The 14,379-nt window shown below is 52.9% G+C and overlaps 1 protein-coding gene across 2 annotated transcripts in view; it reads right to left on the bottom strand.

Annotated features, from left to right (window-relative positions):
- Nucleotides 1–14,379, bottom strand: part of EGFLAM (EGF-like, fibronectin type III and laminin G domains) — a 144,457-nt gene that overhangs the window by 23,656 nt on the left and 106,422 nt on the right. For both annotated transcript variants that reach the window (XM_005872576.2, XM_014544870.1), the window contains 5 exons: nucleotides 12,810–12,999; nucleotides 11,836–11,961; nucleotides 9,670–9,913; nucleotides 5,986–6,097; nucleotides 3,820–3,936 (listed from right to left, as the gene is read on the bottom strand). In XM_005872576.2, coding sequence (XP_005872638.1) covers nucleotides 3,820–3,936; nucleotides 5,986–6,097; nucleotides 9,670–9,913; nucleotides 11,836–11,961; nucleotides 12,810–12,999 — 789 coding nt within the window. The remainder of the gene's footprint in view (nucleotides 1–3,819; nucleotides 3,937–5,985; nucleotides 6,098–9,669; nucleotides 9,914–11,835; nucleotides 11,962–12,809; nucleotides 13,000–14,379) is intronic.

The raw sequence follows: 14,379 nt of genomic DNA on the forward strand, positions 1-14,379 counted from the left end.
GCAAGAGCTTCGGGAAGAGGAGACAAGGGCCGGTAGCGGCCTTCGTAGTCCTAAGTGACGTGACGCGGGAACCAACGTGATGGCCGGGGCGCGTGGGGGCTGTGCTGTGGTCTGGAAGGCCTGGTGGCTCGGAGCTCAAAGACAAGGCCCAGTCCCTACGAAGCGGGGTCCCCACCGGGCTGCCTCTCAGAATCGCCGGGGACTTTTAGGATATAACTAACACCCAGGCCCATCCAGATATCTGAGTGAGAATCTCTGAGGGTGCGACCAGTCATCAGTAACTGGTCCAGGCTTCCTGGAGGTCCTGAGATGCAGCTGAGGCTGAGACAGGGAAGAATCCAGAACAAAGAACCGACACGGAGTGAAGGCTCAGGCGGGGGTGGAGGAGCGGCTTCTCGCTGGACTGCTCTGTTGCCGGACTAATGTCCTGGGGTACTGCCTCAGGCTCCATCAGAGGGGCCCTCCCCATGGTCCCACCCGCTCTCTCTCTTTTTTTTTTTTAATCTTTACCCCAGGAGATGTGTTATTGATTTTTAGAAAGAGACGAAGGGAGAGAGAGAAAGAGAAAAGAACATCGAAGTGAGGATGTGAGAGGGAAACATCAATTGGTTGCCTCCTGTATGCACCTGACTAGGGATCAAAACCGTAATCTAGGTATGTGCCCTGTTCAGGAATCGAACCTACGACCTTTTGGTGTATAGGACGACGCTCCAACCAACAGAACCAACCAGCCAGGGCCCCCCAGCTCTTGCTGGCCTCCCTCCCGGACACTCTTGAATTCCCTTTCCCTCTACAACCCCTTCCTCATCATTAAAGAAAAAGAGAGGAACTCAGCTCATATTCTCACCACTGCTGGGTATGCTCACTGGGGCCAGAGCGCTCCAGGCCCCACCCCCTTTTCCCTGCAGGGGGCTCTGGAGAAAGAGGAATTCTAGGAATAGCTTACTGGGCTCCCACCCCAAATACATACACCCATTGTTGCCAGCCCTTGACTCAGACTGTGTATCTACCTGAGCTGTTGGTGTTCCATGTCGGGGAGGCTTTGCAGAACTCAGGGAGAGAAAGTGCCCCAGGAGAACCCGCCCTGCAGGGGGTCCAAGCAGCTAGCAATGGCATTTCCGGCCACTAATCCCCCATTTCCATAGGCTGGCCTGGTCCTTGGAACAGTGTCGGGGGAGCTGGGAGCAAACTTTCCTCAGTCCTGAATCTCAGAAGCTGCTGGAGAGCAGCCAGAATCTCTCCATAACCTCCCCCTTTTCATGCCGTGAGTGAAGGGCTGTGAAACTGTCACCGTAGCTGAGACAAGCCATTCACCACACCATTCACCGCACCCGTCGCCGCAGGATACGGCACAGCCAAGGCTTTGGCCAGGACCTGGGACTAGGGATCAAAACCGTAATCTAGGTATGTGCCCTGTTCAGGAATCGAACCTACGACCTTTTGGTGTATAGGACGACGCTCCAACCAACAGAACCAACCAGCCAGGGCCCCCCAGCTCTTGCTGGCCTGGGGGCCTGCGAGGGTGGGGAGCGGGGGAACCCTCTTAGCACCTCAGCTTGCTTCCCAAGTGAGAATTCCAAACACAAGATTAAACAAGGCCAAACCCACTCAGCGGGTAAGAGGGGGAGTAATGGTCTGAATTGAGGTGTCATCCCTCCCGGACACTCTTGAATTCCCTTTCCCTCTACAACCCCTTTCTCATCATTAAAGAAAAAGAGAGGAACTCAGCTCACATTCCCACCACATGCTGGGCATGCTCACTGGGGTCAGAGTGCTCCGGGCCCCACCCCCTGTTCCCTGCAGGGGGCTCTGGAGAAAGAGGAATTCTAGGAATAGCTTACTGGGCTCCCACCCCAAATACATACACCCATTGTTGCCAGCCCTTGACTCAGACTGTGTATCTACCTGAGCTGTTGGTGTTCCATGTCGGGGAGGCTTTGCAGAACTCAGGGAGAGAAAGTGCCCCAGGACACCCCGCCCTGCAGGGGGTCCAAGCAGTTAGCAATGGCATTTCCGGCCACTAACCCCCATTTCCACAGGCTGGCCTGGTCCTGAGCTGGGAGCAAACTTTCCTTGTCCTGAATCTCAGAAGCTGCTAGAGAGCAGCCAGACTCTCTCCATAACCTCCCCCTTTTCATGCCGTGAGTGAAGGGCTGTGAAACTGTCACCGTAGCTGAGACAAGCCATTCACCGCACCCGTCGCCGCAGGATACGGCACAGCCAAGGCTTTGGCCAGGACCTGGGAGGGGAGGGGGCCTTCCCCGGAGTGGACAGGAAAGGGCTGTGTGTGCTGTGCCCGGGAAGGGGCCTGCGAGGGTGGGGAGCGGAAGAACCCTCTTAGCGCCTCAGCTTGCTTCCCAAGTGAGAATTTCAAACACAAGATTAAACAAGGCCAAACCCACTCATGGGGGTAAGAGGGGGAGTAATGGTCTGAATTGAGGTGTCACTGTCACCACCATTTGCAACAAAGGGAAACACATAGGAGTCAGCAAATAGTGCCTGGACCCCACACGGGACACCCAGAAAGGCTGAGCCTAGGGGCCCTTCCCAGCTCCCAGGAGCAAATCCTGGTAGGACCGTCCTTCCCTGGGCCTCCCCACCTCAGGTTTGAAAGGGTCAATGGCCCACGCCCACCCCTGGTGGCCTAAGGAAAATTGGATGACGCTAACACCCAGGAACCCAGCATGCTTCCCTCAGGTCCCTGTCCCCCAGGGTTTGGGGGCAGGGGCCTGCGAGGGTGGGGAGCGGAAGAACCCTCTTAGCGCCTCAGCTTGCTTCCCAAGTGAGAATTTCAAACACAAGATTAAACAAGGCCAAACCCACTCATGGGGGTAAGAGGGGGAGTAATGGTCTGAATTGAGGTGTCACTGTCACCACCATTTGCAACAAAGGGAAACACATAGGAGTCAACAAATAGTGCCTGGACCCCACACGGGACACCCAGAAAGGCTGAGCCCAGGGGCCCTTCCCAGCTCCCAGGAGCAAATCCTGGTAGGACCGTCCTTCCCTGGGCCTCCCCACCTCAGGTTTGAAAGGGTCAATGGCCCACGCCCACCCCTGGTGGCCTAAGGAAAATTGGATGAACACCCAGGAACCCAGCTTGCTTCCCTCAGGTCCCTGTCCCCCAGGGTTTGGGGGCCTGGAGACCTGGCAGGTGAGTCGCCCTGCATGTCTGCTGCAGACAGAACTCCCTCTTCTCCTACCTGAGAGTCATGGCAGGGCAGCCTCCGGGGAAGGAGGAAGAGATGAAGATGAGTGGGGTCCGTGCCCTGTGTCTGTCACAAGCTGAGCGATTTCCTCCTGCACCTTCTATGGAAGGACACTAAGCTACGTTCTTGAGAACTGGGTTACGTGATTGAAGAACTGGGTTATGTGACTGATGAACCATTGATAAAGTGGGGGGTGGGGAGGGGCAACAAGAGTTGGTTCTTGCCTTCAGCAAACTGCCCGGTAAGCTACAGAGAAGCGTAGAGCCAAGAGTTGCTATTAGACCCATTCACCTCCTTCCCTTTCGTGGAAGCTTTGGAAGCGACCTGGGGCCAGTCCCAGGATATGTTTGTGGATTTGCTGGAAAAATGCATCTTCCTCGAGTTGGGTTCAGGCTATGTCTGCTGGGCACAGACCCAGGAGCATCTGAGACTTTATAAGACGTGGGGTTGGAAAGCTTGCTGTGAACATTCACAAATGAAATCTTAAACGTGTCAAAACTCTCTCAAAATGTCCCTGGCTGCAGCGGGTTGAGCATTGGTCACAATTCTCAATCCCACTGTCTGGAGTCAAGGTCACACAACAACCAGGAGCAAGCGAGCCCGTCCGTACCTTCTGGATGCTCCCGCTGAAGGGCCTGAGGATGCCCGACTTGTTCTTCACCTCGTCGTAACTGGGGACTCCGCCAATAAAGATGTCCGTGTTGCAATTAATCTGCGTGAAGCCGCCCTGCCAACAGGTGAAACAAACATGGTGTAACGTTGAGAAAAGATGGTCAAGACTAGCACATGTGCCCTCGGGTCCCCTGGAGACCCATCCTCATGTTGGTCTGACGCTCACAGTGCTTTGCGTGGCCCCTGACCACCTCTTTGGATGTTTGTAAATTTCATAGCCTCTCTGAGACTCAGGTTCACCATCTACAAAAGGGGAACCGCAGTGTCTACCTCACAGATGCGGATGCGTCCCAGCAAAAGGGTGGATGCTCAGCCAGCAGGACCCTGCCCCCCCCCCGCCAGGTTGACGGCCTCCACCCTGTCCGTCTCACGTGGGGCACACAGCCTGCGATCTCAGTGAAACGGGAGCAAGAGAGACATGGACCACTGCTGGGCAGGAGCCTTCGGAGCCTGGGAGTGGCTCGCCCTGCCTCGTCCCGACCCCTGGTGCCCCCAGTCTGGGTCTCAGACGGAAGCTGCTGCTGGCCATGGACGGACATGGAGCGTGAGTGGGAAGTGGACCCTGTGATGAGCCGCTGGTACCCGGGGCTGAGTGTGACTGGCTGGGCACAGTCTCGCCCCTCCTGGCACTGAGCTGGACACGCACCCCTCACTCAGCATGGCCGGCTATTGTTATATTCAGGTGCCACAGCTCTGCCTTCATCAGATCACAGACTGAATTGTCTCTGTTGCTAACCTTCAGGCCGTTTGGGATTCCTCTAATTCCCAAGGAGGTTCGGGACACCCTTTCTCCCCTTGCTGTCCCAGAGGTGGTTCCCAGACACGTGTTGCTTTTCTTCTCTCTTCCTCCACCAATACCTCTGTCCCCACCCAAAGTCTCTTTTCCTTCCTTTTTTTTTCTGCCGATCCATTTTCTCACCAGAACACCCACATTCACCATTGCCGACCCCTGGTGCCCCCAGTCTGGGTCTCAGACGGAAGCTGCTGCTGGCCATGGACGGACATGGAGCGTGAGTGGGAAGTGGACCCTGTGATGAGCCGCTGGTACCCGGGGCTGAGTGTGACTGGCTGGGCACAGTCTCGCCCCTCCTGGCACTGAGCTGGACACGCACCCCTCACTCAGCATGGCCGGCTATTGTTATATTCAGGTGCCACAGCTCTGCCTTCATCAGATCACAGACTGAATTGTCTCTGTTGCTAACCTTCAGGCCGTTTGGGATTCCTCTAATTCCCAAGGAGGTTCGGGACACCCCCCTTCCCCTGCTGTCCCCGAGGTGGTTCCCAGACACGTGTGTCTTTTTTTCTCTCCTCCTCCACCAATACCTCTGTCCCCACCCAAAGTCTCTTTTCTTTTTTTCTGCCGGTCCATTTTCTCACCAGAACACCCACATTCACCATTGCCCTCTTTAAATCTTGCAATGCACAAAATAAAGTCAAACATTTTTTTAGGCATCTGTACATTTTTGGGGTGTGCAGAATCCCAGTAGGCTATAGCTTAAAGCAAATCTCTCCTATCTCTTCTTAAAAATGTCATTTTCCTTCGGATATATCCTTGGAAATGAAATCAAGTTGTAAACTTGAGTAGAAATTCAGGCCATGAAAGTACAATATAAATACTACTAATAAGTAAAGCTAAACGGTGCTGACCCGATGCCAAGGACTGTTGTGTGTGACATATATCGTTATTCTAATTTGCACAACTCCATGAGGTAGGCACTATTATTACCCCCCATTATATAGACGAGAAAACACAAACTCAGAGTCTGAGATCACATTACTGGTAAGTAAAGGGAGCCAGATTTTGAACCCCGAAGTCTGGTTTCAGAGCCTACTGTATACACGCCCACAGGAACAAAGGGGGCGGCCGGCAATGCTTCAGGTGCTGCACTTGTATTCGCTCACTGAATCCGTGAGCTGCCCTGTGAGGCGTCTACTGCTACTGTCCGCGCTCACAGCTGAAGAAGAGAAAAGTTAAGTAACTTGCCAGGTCGGGGGCTCGGGTGTAGCCCAGGCAGCCCGGCCCTGGCGTCCATGTGCTTCGCCACTTTGTCACCAGAAAGGAAACAGCCCCCACACACCGTCAGGAGCACAGGTGAGTCCTTACCTCCGCCATGCCCTCCACCACCTTCTGCTTATCCACCTGCAAGATGCCGTTCTTCGCTGTGCGAGATACACGCAGCTCGTGCCAGCGGCCGAGGGCGAGGGGGTCTTCACTCCTGTGGAGGGAGGGAGACTGGGCGTGGGTTAGCATCCTCCGGGTTATGAATGCTGTTCATCGATCCGGCTCCGATGGCACGGATGCCAACCTCAGCACCTCACGCTGCTCGGCAAAGAGAAAGCGATCCTTCCTACTTAGTGGACACAGCAGTGTCCGCCCCACTTACCGGACCCCTTCACGGTGGGAACGTTGCATTCATTATCTTATTTATTCCTTACGGCGGGCCTGAAGCGGGGTAGGAGGAGCCTTGTTTTCTAGATGAGGGGTGGCAGGAGGGTAAAATGTGATCATTGTGGCACGCAAGCTTTGAAGAAGAAGAGTTATATGGGCTATGGAGTAAAACAGAGATTCTTTGGTGTACTGATGTCTTGCAGTACCTGCTGAAATACATAGAAAATAAGATGGATGGATGGATGGATGAATGGGTGGATGGAAAAAAGTAAAGAAAGGAGGAAGGAAGGAAGGAAGGAAGGAAGGAAGGAAGGAAGGAAGGAAGGAAGGAAGGAAGGAAGGAAGGAAGGAAGGAAGGGTTAATGTGGGATAAAGCCAATATAACAAAGCATTAACTGTGGACCATAGGAGGTGGGTATGATGTTCACTGTACTCTCCTATCAACTTCTATGTTAGAGAGTTTCCGTAATAAAACGCTGGGGCAAGGACAGGTTGCGTGTTCTCTGAGATTGTGAACAGGATTAAAAGTAGTTTAAAAATTCAGTTTTAAATTCCAGGTGGAAGCACTTGAAGTTTAAATGAAGCTGGTCAGAGTCCTGCACATTGCTTTTTACAGGGCGGCGTACGAGGAGTGTCCCCACGCGTCTGTATGTCTAGCGGCGCGGTCCCAGGCCTCCGCTGCAGCTCCAGCTACTCTGGGGTCCTGGGCGATCGCCGGGAAGCCATCAGGAATACCAATGCGCCCCGTGACTGAAAGGTCGTCACCCCTTACTTGATTTTTCGCTCCGGAAAATGCTTTTGTGATTTGTCCTTCGCAATTAGGATTTAATCACCTTGGCTAAATCAATAGGCAATAAAGCACCCAGCGGCACTTCAGCTGGCCCGTGTCCACACAGAGGAGCGGCGCCTCGGTCCTGCTCTCACCCCGCAGAGGTCGTTTCCTGCAGATACACTGCTCGCTCAGCCCGGCCGTATCGATCACGGCCGTCGCTGGCTCCTTACAATTGTCACCATTTTTGAATCCAGCTCATAATGAATTGGACCACTGCACCCTTTTCCTCAAGTTAAAACGCTGCGGCCCATTCCACAACCTCCTATAGGTCAGGCTTTCACAGAATTTGCTTAACTGAGCAGGACGTCTTTGGAGTGGTTTGTAACATAAATCTCTCCCAAAGGGGTGCCTGAAACCCCATCAGTGATCACAGTGGTCGGTTTGCCTTGGAGCCTCCTCTTCATCACCCCAGAGCCTCAAGGATTTTGTTTCTAAGCACCTTTCCTGACATGCAGGAAAACAATAACTTATTATTATTATTTTAATATATTTTTATTGATTTCAGAGAGAAAAGGAGAGAGGCAGGAAAACAATAACTTATTATTATTATTTTAATACATTTTTATTGATTTCAGAGAGAAAAGGAGAGAGAGAGAGACATTAATGATGAGCGAGCATCATTGATCAGCTGCCTCCTGCACGCCCCCTACTGGGGTTTGAGCCTGCAACCTGAGTATGTGCCCTGACCAGGAATGGAACTGTGACCTCCTGGGTCATAGGTCGATGCTCAATCACTGAGCCATGCCGGTCAGGCGAAATTATTATTTTTTAATTAAGAACTACTCTTGTCAAAAGTAGGCACAGAATTAGGAAGAGCAAAGCTGGTCTTCTGAGGTCCCATGAATCTGTGACCCCCACAGCTTAGCTGCACTGCTGAGGTGCAGGGAGCAGTCTGTCCAGGAGGGGCGCTGATGAGCCACAACCCTCCCTGGCTCCTGCCAGTCATTCCTTATCCAGGACGAAGCCACTTGAAAGTACAAGGTGCTGTGCAAGGCGCCTTCCTTTCTCAACTTGACAAATAGTTCTTAGCGAACACTTAGACTGGTTGCATACTAATCACGTGTAAACTGAATCAATTAAATACCCCCCAGAGTTGTCTTGAGACACCGGGTGTGTTTGCAGAACCAGGGGTACAAGCACGTCTGTCTGCCCCCTACGGTGGGAGGAGTCACTGATGGGCAGGGGTTCAGCCATAAGGGCAGAAACAAACTGGCCTTTTGAAGAATTGTGGAAATCCGATGCAGTGATTTCCTATCAGCCATGAAATATGACCAGCAGCTCAGGGCTACGCACGGCTGTAACATCTCACCCACATGCTCTTTCTGTAAAAATGACAGCCCAGCAAGATGAGTGGATCAACTATGACCTGCAATCACCTTCAAAACAACAGCAAGCTCACTGATTCCCTGCTGCGGGGCCGCTCGGAGGCAGGGCGTCCCGTGAGCCCCAGCAGAGAAGAGGCGGACACATGTGGGAACGAGACGCACAGCCTCCGGGTAGGAGGGAGAAACTGCCAGGGGAGGAACACAGTTAAGAGCGAGACACACACAAACAAGAAAAATGTCTGCACCGCCCAGGACTCACAGAGGTACTGACACGGCACTGAACCATCGATCTGAGTAAATTCACACCACAGACCAGGTAGCTGAGGGAAAGTTCTGACAACTCAGAACCAATTCCGCAGACGCCAGCCAGCACTCGAGGCATCGATTTACCGCCACGCGTGCTATTGAGCCTCCTCGAGCACACTGGTCAGAGGGGGGCCTTTGCACCTGCTGGGGACTCATGTCAGAGCACGGGGAGCAGTGAAAGACTCGCTAAAGCGCAAGTCACCACTGAAGGAACGGCAACAAGGAAAGTCAAAATGCAAAGTGAAGCCACCAAGGACATTTCTGTTCATTAAATTTCTGTTAATAGTTTTAAAAAATATATTTTAATTGATTTCTAGAGCGAGAGGAAGGGGGGGAGAAAGAGGGAAGAAGAGAGAGAAACATTGATGTGAGAGCACATCATCAATTGGATGCCTCCTGCACACCCCCTACCAGGGAATTGAGCCCGCAACCTGGATATGTGCCCTGACTGGGAACCGAACTGGCAACCTTTTGGTGCATGGGATGATGCTCAACCACCTGAGCCAAACCGGCCAGGGCTCTGTTAGTACTATTTTACTGGTCATCGTTTATTTGCTAAGCACCCACCAAGTGAGGCTCGGGGCAACGTGCTGATTCATTACAACTCATCCCATCTCTGCTGAGGGCACGGTGTGACCCCACATGGAGAGGAAGGCTGTCACCCTCCCCCTCCCCCGCTGAAGCAATCCCGTTTTCCTTAGCTTCAAGCAGAGAATCGGCACCTCTTGGGCAGCCATGTAAGAAAAGGGAGCCTTGCAGCAGGCCAGCACGATGGACAGGAAGCCTGCGATCGTATTAGTCAGGAGAGGTTTCGGGAAGGAAAACTGCAGGGGAGACAGGGAGGTCACACACTATGGAATGACATGCACCTTTTCCCAGCGTGGCTGCAGTCTGGCTTTTCGGGGAAGGGGAGCCCCTAAAGCTCTCAGCCCTTACCTGAGCACAGCAGTCCCGGAGCCACAGTCAAAGCGGAACTCCACATGGCCCCCCGCCAGGTTGATGGACAGGAAGTCTCTGCTGCCCGTGTCGTGGCTGTACAGGAGGACGCCGTCGTCCGAGTCCGGCCGGAAGGTGATCTCAAACTCCATGAAGGACAGGTACCGCCGGGGCTCCAGGGGCCAGGGCGTGGCAGCGTAGGACCTCAGGGACTCTCTGAACTGAGGAACGGTCAGGGTGAAAGCTGAAGAGACAAGCATGCGGTCAGAAACCCCTCTGTGGCAGAATTAGCCGTGTTCTTTTCCCCTGGGCACTACCCCGTGGTGAGGTGGGTGGGCTCACTGAACTGGCCAGTGGCATGAGGCTGGGAGCACGACACCTATGCAGGTGGGACCCCTAGAACTTGCCTCCATCCTCCCTGTGCCCGCCCCCCCCTGCTGGCTGGACGCAGGATCAGAGGACTGTGTCCCTGAATGACTGCGGGCAGCAGAGGCCAGCCCACCACCGCCAGCACCTCCAAGCTCTGCAGCCATGTGAACTGTGAGCAAGGATCGGCCTGTATTACGTTAGGCTACGGAGATACGAGATGGCATGTAACAGCCTCACTTATCCCAACTTCTATGCCCTCTTCTAGGTGGCAAGAGGATTTTTAAAAAATATTTTTTCATTTATTTCCGAGAAGGGAGAGGGAGAGAGAGATAGAAACATCAATGATGAGAGAGAATTATTGATCGGCTGCCTCCTACATGTCCCACACCAGGGATCGAGCCCACAACCTGGGCATGTGCCCTGAATAGGAATTGAACTGTGACCTTCCGGTTCATAGGCTGATGCTCAACCACTGAGAACGGTCAGGGTGAAAGCTGAAGAGACAAGCATGCGGTCAGAAACCCCTCTGTGGCAGAATTAGCCGTGTTCTTTTCCCCTGGGCACTACCCCGTGGTGAGGTGGGTGGGCTCACTGAACTGGCCAGTGGCATGAGGCTGGGAGCACGACACCTATGCAGGTGGGACCCCTAGAACTTGCCTCCATCCTCCCTGTGCCCGCCCCCCCCTGCTGGCTGGACGCAGGATCAGAGGACTGTGTCCCTGAATGACTGCGGGCAGCAGAGGCCAGCCCACCACCGCCAGCACCTCCAAGCTCTGCAGCCATGTGAACTGTGAGCAAGGATCGGCCTGTATTACGTTAGGCTACGGAGATACGAGATGGCATGTAACAGCCTCACTTATCCCAACTTCTATGCCCTCTTCTAGGTGGCATGAGGTTGTTTAAAAAATATTTTTTCATTTATTTCAGAGAAGGGAGAGGGAGAGAGAGATAGAAACATCAATGATGAGAGAGAATCATTGATCGGCTGCCTCCTGCATGTCCCACATCGGGGATCCAGCCCGCAACCTGGGCATGTGCCCTGACTAGGAATTGAACTGTGACCTTCCGGTTCATAGGCTGATGCTCAACCACTGAGCCATGCTAGTCGGGTAGTGACATGAGATTTTACATTATACAGTGTTACAAAAACTTTCTCCAGTATGGCGTCTTAAGTCCAAATCTCAATCGCTGGTGGAAAAGTTAAAACACATTTAATTCTGTGTGGTTTTCCAAAATCTTTAAACATTTTCCATTATTACATATGTGTATTTGTGTGTGCATGTGTTTCCATGTATGTATACATATGTGTGTATGTAATTGATTATATATGTTTTTATATAATCAATATATACATTATTGAGAGGTGGGATAATTCAGCAGAGCAGTGCAAAGAAAATGACACAAGATCACTCTCGTCCCATCGCGGGGTTGATGTTTCTGGGCGTGTCTTCCCAACCTTCCCTCCGAAACGCTCAGATAATCTAAGCAGCGTGAGCTGACAATGCTTCGAACTGAGCCTGAAACAGGCCGCACAAATATAAGCTCTTCAAAGTTATCTGAGGGCCAAGAGGAGCCCCCAAAACCTGACCCGGGAACATGTTAAAATGAAGTTTGGTTTGACACTGACACTTTAAGACACTCCACCTTAAAGAAAAGAAAAAAGATTCTCCCAACCATCCCGGAAAGCAATGTTAATCCCAGAAACACATACGGGCTTTGCTCAAAGTACACCGATGAAAATTTACGTCCCCATCAATTAACAAGCAGATAGAAATCGCCAACTTGCTTCTTTCTCACCATCCTCGCAGTGTCGCCCTTTAAATCCCAGGGAACAGAGGCAGATGTAGTTGTCAGCTCTGACGGCCGTGCAGGTGCCGCCGTGGATGCACGAGGTCTCGTCACAGATCCCGCTGCTGCACTCGCCTAGACACAGAACGGATCACACAGCCGCTCCGTGGCCAGCCAGCCCAAGACCCCGGAGCTGGCCACGCCACGGCTCAGGCTCTGCACAGACACAGTGGGGCTCCCACTCCTGCGGATTCACACCTCCTACCGCTGCACGCCAGCCTTCTGCATGGGTGGCACCTACGCTTCCTTTTCACTGGGTTCTCGCTGTTCTTTCTGAACAGCCACAGAGACTTTAAAACATGGTGGACACAACAGATTTGGGGGCAACTATTTGACCGCTGACGGGGATGGCCAAGTTGTTTTGGCATTAATTCCTCTCTCTGTTGTTCCCGCGAGAGTGATTCAATCCCCACAATGTGAACAGAGTGAGGATGTTGGAAGTGTCCTAGGCTGTGTGGCCCAGTTACCTAAAGTGCTGCCTCCTGCTGGTTGAACATTGCGTCAACCAAGCTCAGCACTGAAGGAGCTCAGCGGCCACGTCTAAGCTTATGAACTGGCCTCAGTCAGGGCCGCCTCATCTGGAGCAGCGAGGGGCAGGGAGGGCTCCATGAGGCCTCAGCATGTGACTTCAGCATCCCTGTCTCTACCGGAAAGTTATGATCTTATGAGGGAGAGAAAGTGGTCGCGAGTAAAGGTGCTCACAGGTTCAACATCAGATGGGCTGGTTAGTTCTCTTAACCAAACACATCAGAGAGGCCCATGGGGGGGTGTACTTGGTCATTTTCAAGGGCAGGTCACCAGATGATGCAAACACAGCCCCCCACAACTCACCCCCCACACCCGCCTGCAACTCACCCCCCCACACCCGCCCACACCAAAAAGGCACCCAAAGGAGCACCCCTGCCCACCTGGCACCCACTTACCCACATCGGCCCCACTGAGGGCTCGCCCCAGGGGCCAGGGCCGCATGTCCACTCTCTCCCCGTTCACCGTGAGCGACTGCACGCAGCCTTGAAAGCCTCGGTCCGTTCCTGTGGCTCTGACCAACCAGTAAGTACTGGGAGCCCCACCAAGATAAAGAGGCGTCCGGAAGGTGATTTTAGTGTACTGGCCCTTTAAGAAGGAGGAAAACCATGATTCATGAACCAACACCCAAAGCCAAAAACACAACTGATTTTAATGAGGGGCATGATCAGGATGTAGCTTACAACCATCGTATTTATCTTTAAGACCCTGCCCTGCAACAAAATTAAACGCGTGGTCACCGCAGGAGACGCAGTGAGCTTCTCGGAGGGCTGTTTCGAGCAAGGAGGATTTTGGAAAGCCTAGAAAGGAGGGGAGGGGAGCAGAGCCAAGAGCAACCCAGCAGGCCGTGCACCAGGCTGGGCCTCCAAAAACAACGTTCTCCTTCCAGTCCTGACACCAACGTACTGTGGACCTCGAAGGGGTCACAGGGCTGCTCTGTGTTCCGAAGGGGGTCATACTTCGTGTGTGTGTACGTAGGCTAACATCTACCCTTTCTCTGTCCTGCTCACCTTTACACTACATCCTGCAGGAAACACTGGGCAGGGCGAGGGGATTAGCAAGCAGATTTTGTTGCAAAATATTTTGAAATTTGCTCATGGATAGGATGTTTTGGGTTTTTTTAAGTGTTATTACAGTTAGGTGGAGACATTTCCAGTTTTACAGCAGGCCGCAGCCTGGACCGCAGCTTGTGAGGTTGTAAAACACAGACCTGAACGTCAGGTGGGACGAGATGAAGGCACCCGTGGCCACGCGCTTCTGCGATTATGGAAATATCTCATTCGTGTGGATGAATGGCTACATGGAAGGGGGTTGGGAGAAGGCACGCCGCCAGACTCATAAAATGCCCAGAAGTTAAGCCACTGAAATGTCTTCTTTATCTTTTATACTTTTGCTACCAAAAAGTAGAAGACCCAGTCATGGCTTTATCTCTGCTAATGAACAGATAAGACTCCTTGGTAAACAGTACACTGACCATGAGCTGGGCAGGTTTAAGTACGTGCAGTGAAGCTTAAAGATTGTTTGCCAGCCACCGACATGCTGCTCTGTTACAGGGATTGGGTGCCCTGTTGGCTTATTTCATCCACATCCTCCGGATTCGCTCCTTCTGGATCCCATGTTCACCCTCTGGCCCTGCTCCCTGACCCGAGACCACGGCAGGGGCCTGAGAGCTCCTTCCCGTTCTCCTTGGCGGCTGATTCTTTGGAGGCTCCATTCACGACACCCCAGGCAACAGCCTTTGAGCCTGGCCTTTACCTGCTCTGAGGAGGGCTGCCTTCAGGCTCCTGGAGCCTGCTTTGCCTGCTTATGCAGAGAACTGGGATTGCCCCTGAGTTTGCATTCCCCCAGCACAGCCCTTAACAGTTTCTAATGAGTGCAGAAGTATGAAAATCCAACTCGCTGGCTTTGGGCTGGAGTCACTGGGAGGTGTAAGGTATCCTCAAGCTCCCCTGTGGGGGCAGGCTGCAG

Source organism: Myotis brandtii, unplaced genomic scaffold (genome assembly GCF_000412655.1).
Source record: "Myotis brandtii unplaced genomic scaffold, ASM41265v1 scaffold384, whole genome shotgun sequence".
Lineage (NCBI taxonomy): Eukaryota > Metazoa > Chordata > Mammalia > Chiroptera > Vespertilionidae > Myotis > Myotis brandtii.